Genomic DNA, 15,966 nt, shown 5'->3' with positions numbered 1-15,966 from the left:
AATTTTAATGGGCTCTATTTTAAATTCTGATTACAGTGGTTATTCTTTGTGTCCTGTTTAAGAAACCACCGTCTACCCGAGGCCACTGACATACGGTTCAGAGCCATCTTCGTTGCTTCACTTTTTCACGCGACCCCGCTGAAGCGAGGCTCTGCTGTGCGGTGGCCGCTCCGACTTCCCGCAGTGCCCAGGCGACGCCATCCCGTTCATTAAAGGCTGTCCTTGCCCTCAGCTCCTCCGTGCTGCTCACACCGCCAGCCAGTCGTCCCTGGAGGCACTGGTCTGCCTCTCTCTCGCCAGAACCCACGCACGGCCTTAAAGACTGAGCTTCGTGAGTCCTGTTGTTGGTGGAGGAGCCCCCTCCTCGTCGGCTTCCGGTCTCCTTGGCTGTTCACTACCCTCGTTTTCATACCAGGTTCAGAGCTCGGCCTGTCCGTACCCACCAGGAGAGCTGCCGAGCCTTTTATGGTTAAATAACAGCTTCATGGTACCGAGATTGTCATCCAGGAGCACGGTACCCTGGGGCCCCCTCGGGCCCCCTCGGGCCGCCTTGACCACCTACCTCTCCATGTTTCATCACATTTTCTAGGAAGGCGGCCTGTGGTTCGTCGTCGTCGTTGTCGGTGTTATGATAGCATCTTTCCAAAATGTATTCTTTTAGTTTAGGAAAAGAAATGACGCTGGTATGTAGAAACACAGTTGGACTTTGACGAGTGACTTTGATCCCACAATATTACTGAATGTACTTCTTTCATTAATTTATTTGTAAATGCAGTTGGACTTCCTGTATTTACCATTTTAACTTCATTTTGATCTTTAGACCTGCATGTCTCTCCTTGCCTTGTCCTGCCACTCAGGGTCTCTCCCCAACGCAGTCATGAACAGACGTTTGCACGGTGTCTCCGCCTCAGCCCGGGAAGGGACAAGTGCCCTTCCCCGCATGGCGTGCACCCTGGACAGGGAGCCTTCTCCGAGTTGAGCTTTCCTCTTCCTCTTCTGCTGAGAGAGCTTTTGTCGTTTTATTGTTTTAATCCTGAATAGATGTTGAACTTTAACCAAATGTTTTTCTGCGTATATTGAGATGATCATGAATTTTCTTTATGCTGTTAAATGGAAAATTAAATTAATTGGTTTCAAATGTTAAACCAGACTTGCATTCCAGGAATAAACAAATGTGTCAGTGGACTATTTTCCGCAAGCAATGCTTTATTTGGTTTGCTAATCAGTAGTTCAGGGATTTCGCATCTGTGTTTGCGACAGCCCGACAGCTAATCTCCACTTCTCACAGTGTCCTTATCAGGTCTCGGCGTCACGGTCTCTCTGGCTTCAGAAAGGGTTGGGAGATTCTCTTCTGTGTACACTCTGTGTGCGATGGGTGGTGCTTCTTTCTTGAACGTCAGCCGGATTCACCTACGAAGTCATCTGGGCCTGGGGCTATCATGTTTGGGGGGATTTTAAATTGGGGCTTTGATTTTTTTTTTTTTTTAATAGCTTTGAAACTATTCAGATTTTCTCTTTCTTCTTGATTCAGTTAAGGGAAGCTTTATTCTTTAAAGATTGTCCACTGTATCTAAACTTTTAAATTTGTGTAAAGTGGCTCAGTAGATCCTGATATATTTTTAAATATTTTATGGTCTGTACTTATGTCTTCTCTTTTAGTCTTTATTCTCTCCCTTGATTTGTCTCATCAGTAGTTGATCAGTTTTTGTTTTCTTTATTGATTTTAGAGAGAGAGGAAGGGAACGGAAGAGAGAGATAGAAACATGGATGAGAGAGAACATCGACTGGCTGCCTCCTGCATGCCCCCCACTGAGTACTGGGTCCTCAACCTGGGCATGTGCCCTGACTGGGAATCGAACCAGCAACCTCTTGGTGCATGGGTTGATGCTCAACCAGTGAGCCCAGTAGTTGTTTGGTTTTATTAGTCATTTGAAGGGACCAACTTTTGGCATTGTTAATTCTGTACTGTGTGTGTTCTGTTTCATTGACTTCTGTTTTTATATTTATATTTCCTTCTTTCTTTGACTTTAGTTTGTTCTTATTGTAATTTTTTTAGTTCTGCACATGGGTCATTGGTTTTCTCCTTCCTTTTCTTTGTCATGCATGCATTTAAGGCTGTAAATTTAGATGCATACTTTAGTTTTGATATAGTGTATTTTTCTTTTTTTTTTTCTTCTTCTTTTTTTTTAATCCTCACCCGAGGACATTTTTCCATTTCTTTTACAGATAGAGTGGGAGGGAGAGAGAGGAAGAGAGAGAGAGAGAGAAACATCGACGTGAAAGGGACACATCGAGTGGCTGCCACCCGCATGACCAGCCAGGGCCGGGGACAAACTGCAACCAAAGTACGTGCCCTTAGCGGGAACCGAACCCGGGTCTCTCCCGACCGCAGGCCGACACTCTAACCGCTGAGCCAAACCGGCCAGGGCTGCTTTTTTTTTTTTTTTTTATCCTCACCCGAGAATATTTTTCCATTTTTTGCACAGATAGAGTGGGAGGGAGAGAGAGGAAGAGAGAGAGAGAGAGAAACATCGATATGAAGGGACACATCGAGTGGCTGCCACCCGCACGACCAACCAGGGCCGGGGACAAACTGCAACCGAGGTACGTGCCCTTAGCGGAAACCGAACCCGGGTCTCTCCGGACCGCAGGCCGATGCTCTAACCGCTGAACCAAACCGGCCAGGGCGATATAGTGTATTTTTCTTATCATTCAGTCCAAACTATTAGTTTCCATTGTGATTTTGATTTTGACCAATGGATTATTGTCAAATAAATTTCTTATTTTTCAAGCTTTTTCTACTTAATTTTTTATTTCTGGCTTAATTTCATTGTGTTCAGAGACCACTCTTTGAATGATATCAGTTCTTTGAAACTCGCCGAGACTTGCTCTATGACCCACAGAACGGCAGTGTTTGGGAGTGGCCCATGTACGCCTCAAAGTCCCTGCTCTGCAGGCGTAGAGCGCGGCATGGTCTGAGTGTCCGTGTGTGGGCTGTTCATACACTGCCCGCACCTTCTGTGTCCTTGCTGATGTTTATCTCTTCCTCTCAGCTCCTGAGAGGTGTGCTGAAATTCCCCAGTTTGCGGCCGAGTTTGTCTATTTCTCCTATTAATTTTGTCAATTATTCAGAGTATCTTCGGACGCTATTTTATTAGGCCCTTGGTGCGTTGAGAATTGTCTTCCTGGTCAGTGCAGCCCTTTCATTACACAGCGTTCTTCGTCTTTGTGATCCCTTCGACCTGCTAGACCGCCCTGATGTGGTGTCAGTGGGGGGTATCAGCTCCTTCGACCTGCTAGATCTCCCTGGTGTGGTGTCAGTGGGGGGGTATCAGCTCCTTCGACCTGCTAGACCGCCCTGGTGTGGTGTCAGTGGGGGGGGGTATCAGCTCCTTCGACCTGCTAGACCGCTCTGGTGTGGTGTCAGTGCAGGGGTATCAGCTCCTTCGACCTGCTAGACCTCCCTGGTGTGGTGTCAGTGGGGGGTATCAGCTCCTTCGACCTGCTAGACCTCGCTGGTGTGGTGTCAGTGCGGGGGTATCAGCTCCTTCGACCTGCTAGACCTCGCTGGTGTGGTGTCAGTGCGGGGGTATCAGCTCCTTCGACCTGCTAGACCTCGCTGGTGTGGTGTCAGTGCAGGGGTATCAGCTCCTTCGACCTGCTAGACCTCCCTGGTGTGGTGTCAGTGCGGGGGTATCATCTCCTTCGACCTGCTAGACCTCGCTGGTGTGGTGTCAGTGCGGGGGTATCAGCTCCTTCGACCTGCTAGATCTCCCTGGTGTGGTGTCAGTGCGGGGGTATCAGCTCCTTCGACCTGCTAGACCTCGCTGGTGTGGTGTCAGTGGGGGGTATCAGCTCCTTCGACCTGCTAGACCTCCCTGGTGTGGTGTCAGTGGGGGGTATCAGCTCCTTCGACCTGCTAGACCTCCCTGGTGTGGTGTCAGTGGGGGGTATCAGCTCCTTCGACCTGCTAGACCTCCCTGGTGTGGTGTCAGTGCAGGGGTATCAGCTCCTTCGACCTGCTAGATCTCCCTGGTGTGGTGTCAGTGGGGGGGTATCAGCTCCTTCGACCTGCTAGATCTCCCTGGTGTGGTGTCAGTGGGGGGGGGTATCAGTTCCCCGCTCCCAGCTTCTGCACCTTTTACTTTTTCCATTTCATTTTGCAAATGTCATTTTTAAAATCATAGATGTGTCTTATACAGGTTAGAGGTAGATTTTTGTATTTGTATTCAATCTGAAAATCTATTTTTTAGTTGGAATATCTAATCTGGTTGCATTTAATGCAGTGAATGAGAGCTCTGTGGGCACACTGACCATCTCACTGTCTGCCTTCTGCCTGCATCTCTTTTCTCTTTCTTCGTATACTTGGTTGCAGAATAATCCACTTCCCTTCTCATTCTCCTGTAATTTCACATACGCTTTTGTGTCATTTTCTTGTAGCTATTTTTGTGATTGTAACATAGGCTCTTTACTAAGATCTAATAAAAAGTAATGCTTCTCTCTCTTCTGGACAATTTAAGGGCCTTGAACACTTTTCATCGGTTTTCTTTTCCCCCCAAGTATAGGCTATTACTGTCACCCGTGGAAGCATGCACACACACTCACCACACTTACACACTCTCACACTCGCAGTCACACACATTCTCATACAACACACTTATACACAGTCACACACACGTCTCACAGTCACACACAGAATTCTTTCTTTTTTTTAATCCTCACCCAAGGACATTTTTCCATTTTTTGTTCAGGTAGAGTGGGAAGGAGAGAGAGAGAGAGAAACATCAATGTGAAAGGGACACATCAACTGGTTGCCACCTGCATGACCCAGCCAGGGCTGGGGACAAACTGCAACCGAGGTACATGCCCCTTAGCGGGAACCGAACCCGGGTCTCTCTGGACCGCAGGCCGATGCTCTAACCGCTGAGCCAAACCGGCCAGGGCCATACACAGAATTCTAACACTCACAGTCACACACATTCTCACACATACACACAGTGACACACAGAGTTCTCATGCTCGCCCAGTCACACATATTTTCACACACACAGTCACATACACACTTATACACAGTCACACACACTTATGCACAATCATACATTCACACACAATACTTACACACAAGGGCTCAGTCACAATTCTCACACACATTTATACACTGGCCCTCAGTCACACACAGTCACGCCATCACACATTCTTACACTTACACACATGGTCACACACAAGCTTATGCAGTCACACACACACACACAGTTATACATATTCTTACAGTCACTCACACACGGTCACTCATGCACAGTCATGCCCACATTCTCACACTCACACAGTCATACATATTCTCACAATCACACACGGTCACTCATACACAGTCATGCCCACATTCTCACACTCACACAGTCACACACAGCCACTTGGAGATTTGAAAAGCTGTTCTTGTTTCTGTTGCTCTGAGTCTGTGGTTGATGACTGTCACTGATTTGGAGACCTCTCAGCCATCGCTCCTCCCGATGTTCGCTCCGTTGTCCTCGCTGTCTTCTCCTTTTGCTGTTCTCGTTGGGCGGGCCTCACCTTTTGTGATCGTCCTGCTGTGCAGTGATGTGTTACTGTTTTCATCGTTTTCTTTGCACTTCAGTGTGGGAAGTTTCTGTTGACATATCTTGTTTTGTTTTCTCTTGTATTCATTTATGTTTATGGTTTTTATTATGTTGTTTGTATGTGCTGTTTTATTTTTTCTATTCTTTTGAAGTTGGTTTGTTCATTAGTTTCAAACTCTTAGGTTTATTATAATAGGAAACCTGAATTTACGTTTCCTGCTAAGTTCTTTTTCTCTCGCATCACAGTCGTTGCATAGGTGTGTTTCTGTCTGCAGGGGAGCACGTGTCGGGGACACGTATGCACGGTGAGCCTGGCGTGTGCGGGCGCAGCTCGGCATTGCTCATGTAGCCCTTCTTGTGGATGGGGGGCATTCAGAAGAGGTCCAGGTGTCACAGCAGTCCCACGAGCACCAGTGCACATTTCCATCACGCAGTTCCGGCCGCATGGCAGCCAGTCTCGTCATGGCATTTCACTGCACCTGTGGTTCATTGTTTTTATTTTTAAAAATTTTCTAATAGATTTTTTCTTTATTGCTATTAGAGAGAGAGAGGGGGGAAGGGAGAGGGAGAGATAGAAACATCGATGAGAGAGAGCATCGACTGGCCACCTCCTGCATGTCCCCCACTGGGAATCGGGCCCACAACCTGGGCATGTGCCCTGACCGGTAATCTAACCAGTGACCTCTTGGTGCAGGGTCCACGCTCATCCACTGAGCCACACCAGCCAGGCTCATTGTATGTTTCTAAATTCAGAAATGTGTCAACTTTTCTTAGTAATATCTTTGCAATCGACTTCTAACCTAATTACCTTTTAGTTTAAGAATTAGTTCTGAATGGTCTTTTACTTGAAGTTTGTGGAGGGCGCGCATGTGTCCGAAGCTGCCTGAGCTCGCACAGCTGTTCCCTGTGTGCCGGAAACGAGGCGCACTCCCGGTCGGCCGGCCGCTGCTCACAGCGCTCTCCAGGTTGGCTGTTTCATCAGTGTTCGCTTTACAGACTTTGTATCTGAGTTCAGTGGTCACAGTCCAGATGAACTGATTGAGCCCTTTCTTGTGGTGTTGTTGGGAAGTGCTGTATCTGTGGTGAAACTCTCTGCTTTTCTTTTGTCTGATATTTGTACAGGTGCAGCTTCCTTTTGTGGATGTTTCTCATGTTTTTTACTTTGAAACTCTGTGGTGTTTACTATAAATGGTCTGTAGCTGAGACTTGTTTTTCTTTATACAATAACAATTACTTCGCCTTGTTGGAAACTCACGTCTATTTATATTGTTTAGTCTTCTGATTTATTTCATTTAATTTTGTTCTCTTGTTTAATACTTTTTATTAGTCTCATGTTTTGGTACTTTCTCCTTTTCTTGCCTCATTTTGAATTTATTTGAGCTTTTTCTCATGTTTCTTTTTTCTGTTTTGTGTTTTCTGTTTCTCTTCTCGTAGCGGTCTGCATGTCTGTTCAGAGTTGTGGGTAGTTAACGACGCTCTAACCCTCTAGATCAGCGGTTCTCGGCCTTCTTGACGCCGCGGCCCTTTAATACAGCTCCTCATGTTGTGGGGACCTCCAACCATAATATTATTTTTGTTGCTACTTCATCACTGTAATTTTGCTACTGTTATGTCTTAGGTGACTTGTGTGAAAGGGTCGTTCAACCCCCAAAGGGGTCGCCACCCACAGGTTGAGAACCGCTGCTCTAGAACAATTTAAAGCCCCAGCTTCCTTTAAATGCTTTTATTATAATTTAGGTTTTTTTTTTAACCGAATATCTATTTTTCTCAGTAGATAACATATTGAGGGGATAGTGTCATTCATGTTACAATGGAAGGTCATACAGCACAGACGGGGAGAAGCACAGCCTCCCTGAGTGCCCGGCCGTCTGCCCGAGCCCGCTTGCGGGCAGCCAGGTCTCGTCTGAGCTCCCAGAGACCTGTGTGCGCACACGTGTGTCTGTGGTCTGGTTTCTGCTTCACGTTCTCCGTAACTTGCTTTCATGTATCTTGCAGGTTTTTACAGTTGACCCTTGAACTGCATGGGGTGGGGGGCGCCGAGTGGTCGAAATTCATGCACACTCAGACTCCCAGCCGCGGCTCCAAGACACAGCTGAGCCTGAGCAGTGCTCTGTGACCTGTGCCGGCCCCTAAAGTCTGCATGGGATGGGCACACAGGCCCCTCGCATGGTCAGGGCCAGCCTGTCACCGCTGTCCTGTCCGCACGCGAGGGGCGCCTGGGCCCTGTCTGTGCCGCTCCCTGCGCTTGTCTGAAGGCACGATGCTTAGGGCATGCGCTCTCTTGGACTCATGCCTGCTCCTCCAGCCTCCCTCTGCGTGACAGGCTCTGCACCGCCTGCCTGGGCCGCGCTGCTGGTGGGCACCACCTCGCGGGTCCTCCAGCACCAGCCAGGCCTGTTGTCCAGGTGTTCTGCTCTGTCACCTGGACATCTGGGTGCCCCACCCTGCACCCCTCTGTTCATAGTACGTGATGGTTTCTAGGAGTGTGGCTATTTTTATCAGTTCTAGAAATTCTCAATTATTACTTCCTTGATTATTGTCCCTTCCAGTCCTTCTTACCCTCTTTCCATAATTTTGATAGAAACCTGTCAGACTTTCCCACTCTGCCTTGTGTCTCTCAACCTTGTCGACTGAGCCCAAAAGGTCAGGCGGCTTTGGCTAGAAATAAATGACCAAGGGTCAGTCAAGGCCCCGGGGTTTGCCGATAGAAACACACCCTGCTCTGGGGAGGGGGCACGGAGAGCCGGCGCGCAGCAGCGTGCTCCCAGGGAGAGCCAGGCATCTGCTCGGCTCCCTGCACCCAGATGGCCCAGCCACGGAGCACGTTCCTCTTGGGTCACTCTGAAGGTGCGGGGTGTGCCCTGGGTGCATCAGGGTGCTGACACGGCCGAGAAGTTCAAGACTGAGTCCGTCAGAACTAGAGCAGCATGGCCTTGGGCCTCCACCTGCTCAGCCCCTGGCGCCGCAGGCTCAGCACCAGCTGCGCGGCTGACTGCTGACTCGCGACTCCGTGCTCACAGCCCAGCTCTGGGCCAGGCTCACCTTCTTTCTGCGTTGTTCCTTAGATTTCTCTCTTAGTTCACACCGTCTCTCATTGGCCATGCCTAGATTGCCGTTTCACTTACTATGTTTAATTGTTTACTTTTTCCATTTCTACTTTGGCTTTATTTTGCACATCTAACTTGTTTGTGGTTTTTTTGGTATATTGTATCTTACTAGTAACTTGGCCCTTCTTTGTGGTCCTGAGCATCCCACACACGTTTTTCTGTTCCGAGTCTCCTGTGACCTGAGCTGTGTGGGTCCATGTCCCCTGATCCCTGTGGTTTTGCTGCTGTGACCCTCAGGCCTGGATGCTTGCAGCTGGAGGCCTGGACGGGGTGCGCCTTTTTCAGCACGGGCCGTGTCTGGCTCTGTTTCTGGCTTTTCCCTCCTCCCGGCTCTCACTCCCCCTGGGGACGCCTGCCCAGGGCTGGCCCGTCCCTCTGGGTTCGAGGTGTGGGTTGGTTCCTGGGAGGCAGGCTTTCCTCTTGCGGGGCAGCCTTCACGGGGACAGGAGCCAGTCCTTGGGGTCAGCTGTGGACAGGACGGCACACAGCTCTTCCTGGCTCTGGAATAGGGGTGATGCCGCCAGGTGTGGCCTCCATCCCCTGGTCCCCCGAGGAGCCTCTGACCCTGCCCGGCAGACTTCCTGCTACCCACAGCCCTGGGCTGGGGCTTGTTGCCCCTCCTGACGCTCGAGGAAGGAGAAGGCCCTGATGGAGGTGACCCAGGGATCCTCACCTCGGGCTCCCGCCATCTGCAGGTGGGCTTGGGGCAGGCTGGAGGCACAGGGAGGAAGCAGAAGAGCAGCACCTGTTCAAAGAAAAGTGTGCCTGGAGCTGGGTCTGGGGGTGGGAGGCGCCTGGGAGGAAGTGCCACCGAGAATGTCGCCTGGCAGTCCCTGGGGAGCGCTTTCAGAACGGAGTGGGTGGCAAGAGAGTGAATCAGGCCAGCGGCTGTGGTGGGGCAGCGGTGGGGGTGGGCAGGAGAGTGAAAACAAGTGAGGCCTGCGCCCCTTCTGGAGGAGCCATGGAGAGCAGGCAGGCGCACTTGTGTGCCCACACACGCGGGGTGGGTGGCAGGCCCGGACCTCCGGGCTCTGGGACCGGGGCGTGCCCTGCGTCCCTGTTTCCTCACCCGGAAGCGGGCTCTGAGTTACTGAGGCAGGGCTTCTGCGGCGGCCCGACCGCTGTCCTGCCTGCTGCTGTCCTGCCAGAAGGAACGCAGGGAGCAGGGCCGCGGCTCCTCGTGCACCTGCACGGGAGCACTTCGCAGCGTCTGCACGTGCACTGCAGGGGCCTGAGGGCCTGTGGCTCGGAGAGGCCAAGCACTTTCCCGAGGCCACACAGCTCGTCGTGAAGCAGGAGTTGGGCCCGGCCGCGTCTGCTGTGGGAGCTGCCCTGGGCTCGCGTTTCTTCCGCTTCTCCCTCCCCTCGCCCACTGCTTTGGGCTGCAGTCTTCCTCCAAGGGCCAGGCTCTGGGCCAGCGCCCTCCTGGTGGGAGCACGGTGTCCAGGGGTGTGCAGGGCACCCACTGCTTAAGCTCCCCACCCCCAGTGCTTCCGTGGCCTCTGCAGGGCGCTGCCTGCCCCTCTCGTGAGCAGACTCCTTGGTGTGTTGTGGGCGGGACTTCACAGCTCGGTGTTAATCAGCTCACCTGGAGGACCAGCTGAGGAAGATCACCCTCCTCTGTTGCTCTCCTATGGGTGCGCTCGCTATCTGTGGGCTCAGCTGCTCCCTCCTGAAGCCGCCCCTGGTGCCCTCCTGTGTCTGCTCTCCTTCTCCAGCACTGGGAGGCGGGGGGGGGGGGGGGGGGAAGGGGGGGGAGGGAAGGGGGGGCTGCACCTCACCCTCCCCATGCAAACCTGGCACGGGGGCTCCTCCATGCTCAGACCAAGGCTTGAGTCGTGTTCGTGAGTGTGGACGAAGGCGCGAGTGAAGCCACCCTGTCACTGCGCCAAGCTCTCCGGGCTGGTCGGGGCTCTGCTGCGGGTGGCGTGGGGCTGTGAGGGCTGGAACCATCTGAAACACAGCTGCTCTCTGCCTGCCACTGGGAATGAGGGGGACAGTGAGGCCCTGCCTGGCGGAGGTCACTCCGTACACGCACACACAAGCACACGCACTCCAGCAGAAGCCGCCCCTTCCTGTGCTTGCCTCTGCCTCTGCCTGCCTCCCGTGGAGCCGCCTCGTCCCCTTCCAGAACCGCGTGCTCCCGTGCCCAGCTTTCCCTGCGCCCAGAGCAGAGCCGCGTGCTCCCCGTGCCCAGCTTTCCCTGCGCCCAGAGCAGAGCCGCGTGCTCCCCGTGCCCAGCTTTCCCTGCGCCCAGAGCAGAGCCGCGTGCTCCCCGTGCCCAGCTTTCCCTGCACCCAGAGCAGAACGTGTGCTCCCCGTGCCCAGCTTTCCCTGCGCCCAGAGCAGAGCCGCGTGCTCCCCGTGCCCAGCTTTCCCTGCGCCCAGAGCAGAACCACGTGCTCCCCATGCCCAGCTTTCCCTGCGCCCAGAGCAGAGCCGCGTGCTCCCCGTGCCCAGCTTTCCCTGCGCCCAGAGCAGAACCGCGTGCTCCCCGTGCCCAGCTTTCCCTGCGCCCAGAGCAGAACCGCGTGCTCCCCGTGCCCAGCTTTCCCTGCGCCCAGAGCAGAACCACGTGCTCCCCGTGCCCAGCTTTCCCTGCGCCCAGAGCAGAACCGCGTGCTCCCCGTGCCCAGCTTTCCCTGCGCCCAGAGCAGAACCGCGTGCTCCCCGTGCCCAGCTTTCCCTGCGCCCAGAGCAGAACCACGTGCTCCCCGTGCCCAGCTTTCCCTGCGCCCAGAGCAGAGCCGTGTGCTCCCCGTGCCCAGCTTTCCCTGCGCCCAGAGCAGAGCCGCAGGGTCTGGAGTCACGTGAGCCTCCGCTGCCTGCAGGAAAGGCTAGCCTGAGACCACATGTGCAGAAAACCCTCCCTCCCTGCTGCTGAGCTACAGCCTCTGGGACGTGTGACCAACATGGAGAGAATCTCCTCCTTCCTCCAATCCCATGCGTCTAGGGCTGCACCAGGCACGGGGGGTGAATGGTGAGGGCCTGGGTCAGGATGCCTCCCTCTTGGGGCTTGAGTTGTGGAAGGAAAGGCGGAGGATGCCCTGTGTGCGGTGCTGTGCGTGGGGAGGTGTGCTGGGCTTGGCTGCCCCGAGGGGAGGACCTGCGTGTCTGGGACTGAGCGTCATTGGAGCTGAGACCTGAGGTGAGGGACAGGCAGGAGGCAGGTGGACCGCCTTCCCCCTCTGGCTCCTCTGGATGGGCACCCGGGTGGCGAGCGGTGGGTCAGGCACCCTCCCTTGCCCCCTCCACCCCAAGTCCTCAGCTCATTTTCTCATGCGTGATGCCCTCCCCAGCTCTCTGAGTTGCCATTGGTCATGCGATGAGCAAATGTGACAGCAGCCTGCCCTGCACCCGGGAGGTGCCCAGGAAATGCCACCTGTTTGTGCCTCCTCGGGGGAGTGTGCTCCCCCGCGGCCGGGCGCCTGCTGTTCTGCGCGCAGTCGCCGCTCCTTCTCAAGTGGAAACGAAGCAAACTTTCCCCCAAGTGGAACCAGTCATTAAAAAGTCATTATCCAATCAAACTAGCACAGTTCAATGACCAAACAATTTCTCTAAAAGGTACAAACAACTTTCAATTTTACATTTTCCTCTCTGCCGGCCACAGCTCGCCTGCGATGGAGCAGGAGAGCGGGCGATGTGGGGGATTTATGGTCAATAAAAGCACCCATCACAGCTTGTTCGCGGAAGGAGCCCTCCCGGCCTGGCGAGACTGCTCGGTAACTAGCTCGAAACCATAACAGTCAACGGGAAGACAGAGGGTTTCAATAAAATTGTGACACTTGATAAACCTTCCTGTGGAAACAAATTTTCCATGGATATGTGACCAGTTCCAGTTGGATTTGTAACTTTAATTTCTCACTTATTGAATTTTTTGTCATCAACTAATTATGAAGCGCAGTGCTGGGGGAGGCTGAGTCAGAGGCCTGGGGGAGCAGGTCGGCTGGGCTCTGGAGAAGGCGGAGGCCCGTGCCCACCTGCACCCTCCTGTAGTCTCACCTGAGGGGGGGCTGGGGCGGCATGCGTGCTGCAGGAGTGGAGCTTGAGATGGGTCTCTGCCAGGGGAGAGACGCCCAGCCAGGGGACCTTGCCCACAGCTGGGAGGGCGGTGCAGGGTCTCGCTCTTGGGTCTGTGGGTTGCCTGGGCGCCCTGCCCGGGGGCAGGGGCTGCAGCCAGGGCTGGACCACCTTTCTCAGCACCTGGCCCCCGACTCCATGGGAAGGGATGCACCCATCAGAACGCAGAAGTCTGTCTGCCCATGAGGAGGAGATGGCTCTGTGGCCATCATGAGGGCCTCGTCCAAGCCCAGCACTCGGATGCTTCGCAGTCGTGGTACCAGTCTCACAGTGCCCTCGGAAACTCACTGGCCCCCACCTCACTGACGGCGCTGAGGCGGGGCGAGCACCGGCCCAGTGGGTCTCCTTCCCGGGCTGTGCTGGCCCTGGCACCTCCCGCAGCCTCGGTGTGGCTGTGGCCATCAGCGCCCTGTGTGTGAGCTCCGTGGGACCTGGGACCCTGCAGAGAGCGCTGGGAGGTGGGGGAGATGTGGGGCCCACGTCTCTGCCTACCACTGCCTCCCTGCTCCGGCGACTCTCCCTCCTGGAACCTGGCTCTGAGTGTACTGGGTCAAATGTCATGGGTCACCAGAGGCAAGGTACTCCCACCACGTCCTAGCCAGGTCCCACCAGTGATTTCCTAGGCCTGACTGATGAGACTCAGGGAGTCAGGCTAACCCAGGACACTGGCTGTGACCAGGTAGAGACCTTCTGCCCAGCTGGGGACACAGCAGACCACTGGGCTGTGGTCTCTGTGACCCTGCAGCTCAATGCCAGGCGGTCAGAGTGGGTGCCCAGACCACACCCAGCCCGACTCCTGGGCTCTGGCTGAGCTTGGGCGTCCCTCCTGAGCAGCGGAGGCCCGTGGAGGCCAGGCTGGCCCGGGCAGTCAGAGCTGCCATGTGCAGGTGGAGCCCAGGAGCCGCGGGAGCCCTGACGGCCCGCCCTTCCTGTCTGCAGCCCACACCCTGCCCGTCTCCACGCGGCATCTCGTCACACTGCCCCGCCAGCATCACACCCCCCGCCACCCTGGGCCTGACCCCTGCCCTCTGCCCACAGGAGCGGGATGGTATGCGTGCCATCTTGGGCTCCTACGACAGCGAGCTGACCCCGGCCGAGTACTCGCCCCAGCTGACCCGTCGCATGCGCGAGGCGGAGGACATGGTGCAAAAAGTGCATGCCCACAGCTCAGAGATGGAGGTGAGTGTGCTCCCTGGGACTGCCCAGTGCAGACCCTCCTCCCGCTGCTGCGTGGGCCTCCATGGGGTCAGTGCCCTGATGGCCGCTCCGAGGCAGCACACCTACGGCGCTTCAGTGGGGGTGGTGCAGGGCGGCTCCTGGGCTGTCCCAGCGCTGCCCACACAGGCCCCGCCCCTCACCTCATCAGGCTCTGTCCTGCCCCCTAGTGCCCTGTGTCCAGTTGTCTGTGTGTTGGTGGTGAGGGCTGGCAGCGTCCTCGGAGCTCACTGCCCGGCCTGGTCACCCTGTCTCACCTCTGCCACAGCCCTGAGCTGGCTGCCGGGATCTAGCCTCCCATGGGGTCGGAGGCAGCTGGGAGACGCCCGCCTCCTCCTCTGTCTTCACTCTCCAGTCCCACCTGCACGGGCCACCAGCCGGGATCTAGCCTCCCATGGGGTCTGAGGCAGCTGGGAGACGCCCGCCTCCTCCTCTGTCTTCACTCTCCAGTCCCACCTGCACGGGCCACCAGCCGGGATCTAGCCTCCCATGGGGTCGGAGGCAGCTGGGAGACATCCCGCCGCCTCCTCTGTCTTCACTCTCCAGTCCCACCTGCACGGGGGTCACCAGCCTGCTTTGCCTGGGACGGTCCCCGTCTCAGCAGAGAAAGTCCCCGACTTCTATGGCCAGCAGTGCCGCAGGCAGTCACCTCGCCTTCCATCTGCCCCTGGAGTGATGGGAGAATTCGGGAGGTGGAGGGTGCCCCAGGCTTGGCTGGCTTCACCACCATCCACGTGCTCCTCGCTGTCACAGGCGTGGCCACGGGAGCTCATGTGCTGTCCACGCCACACCACGGCTCCCACCTCTCCGCTTCCTCCTGGACACTCGTGCTGATGGCCCTGGCTGCCTTCCTCCCCTTCCCCCAGGCCACACTGTCCCCAGATCTTCCTGGTGATGTAGACCCCCACCCCAGCTCCTTCCCCCCAAAGCCCACCCTCCCTGAGGCTGTGGTTCCCAGGAGCCAGCCTGGGTGCTCTTTGCTGGTTCTGTGGCCATCCCAGCTGTGGAGCAGAGGCCCCGCCCTCCCAGCAAGGCAGGCGTGGCCAGGGGTCAAGGGGCCGTGGCTCTTGCTTGCTGGGGTCTGTGGAAGGGGTGGTTATCCCTGCCATCTGCCCTTCCCCAGGCACCCTCTGAATCTGTTCTACACAACAGGCCCTCTTGAACTTCCACAAGAACCCCCCTGGGCCTGAGCTGCTGTCCGGGGGGAGGACCAGAGTATATGGGGTGGCAGCCAGGCGTTCCTGGGTCAGGCCAGTGGGCACTGTCTCCTGGCCCTGTGGAGTGTCAGCCCTCTGGTGAGGAGAGGCTGACTGCCTTTAGGTATTGGAAGTAGACAGCCAAACCCCTTTGGGAAGTAGAGGTTGGGACTGGAGTTGGTGCTCCCCAGGGGGTCAAACCTGGGCCACTCCTGTTGACAGCTGTATGCTTCCTGGCCTCCACCAGGTGGCAGCAGACAGACCCAGCGGGCCCTGCTCTTCGGCCAGGGTGGGATGGGGTTGTATGGAGGGAGCCGCGGACAGGACAGGACAGGACAGGACAAGGCAGACCTCTTCTCTCCTTTGCAAGGCTCTCTTGGAACCTGCGCTGGGAGGAGAATGTCACCTTCCCTCCCCACTCTCCCTCTCCCTCCCCCACGCCCCTCCCCCTCCTTCCTGCTGCTGCCCGTCCATCTCCTCCCCCCAGTCACCTGCTGACCTGACCTGTGCAGGCCCATGTGCACAGGCCGCCTGCTCAGTGAGGCCCGGCCCTGCTGCTCCCAGCCCAAAGAGGGAAGGTGGGAGCCAGACACACACGGTGGGCTGGGAGGGCTGTTTGCCTGGTGCCCAGGTGCTCTGTTGGGGAGAAGCTGCAGGGGGTAGCCATCTGCAGGGGCCCCAGCGCTCCTGCCACAGCCAGGACCCGAGTCTAGTTACGTGCTGGCTGCTGGAGCAGAGGGGCCCCTGCTCTCAGGGCTGCTCATCGGATCAGGA

At 55.7% G+C, this 15,966-nt stretch overlaps 1 protein-coding gene across 6 annotated transcripts in view; it reads left to right on the top strand.

The window, feature by feature from the left end:
• The window catches only part of MAD1L1 (mitotic arrest deficient 1 like 1), a 199,305-nt gene that overhangs the window by 115,948 nt on the left and 67,391 nt on the right, over positions 1 to 15,966 (top strand). For 5 of the 6 annotated variants that reach the window (XM_036240352.1, XM_036240353.1, XM_036240357.1 and 2 more), the window contains one exon: positions 13,820 to 13,960. The exons of the other annotated variant lie outside the window; for it this stretch is intronic. In XM_036240352.1, coding sequence (XP_036096245.1) covers positions 13,820 to 13,960 — 141 coding nt within the window. The remainder of the gene's footprint in view (positions 1 to 13,819; positions 13,961 to 15,966) is intronic. 6 annotated transcript variants of the gene reach the window in all.

This window comes from Molossus molossus, unplaced genomic scaffold (genome assembly GCF_014108415.1).
Source record: "Molossus molossus isolate mMolMol1 unplaced genomic scaffold, mMolMol1.p scaffold_m16_p_4, whole genome shotgun sequence".
Classification (NCBI taxonomy): Eukaryota; Metazoa; Chordata; class Mammalia; order Chiroptera; family Molossidae; genus Molossus; species Molossus molossus.
Note: the sequence above shows the minus strand (reverse complement) of the source record. Positions and strands in the feature narration are given on the sequence as shown.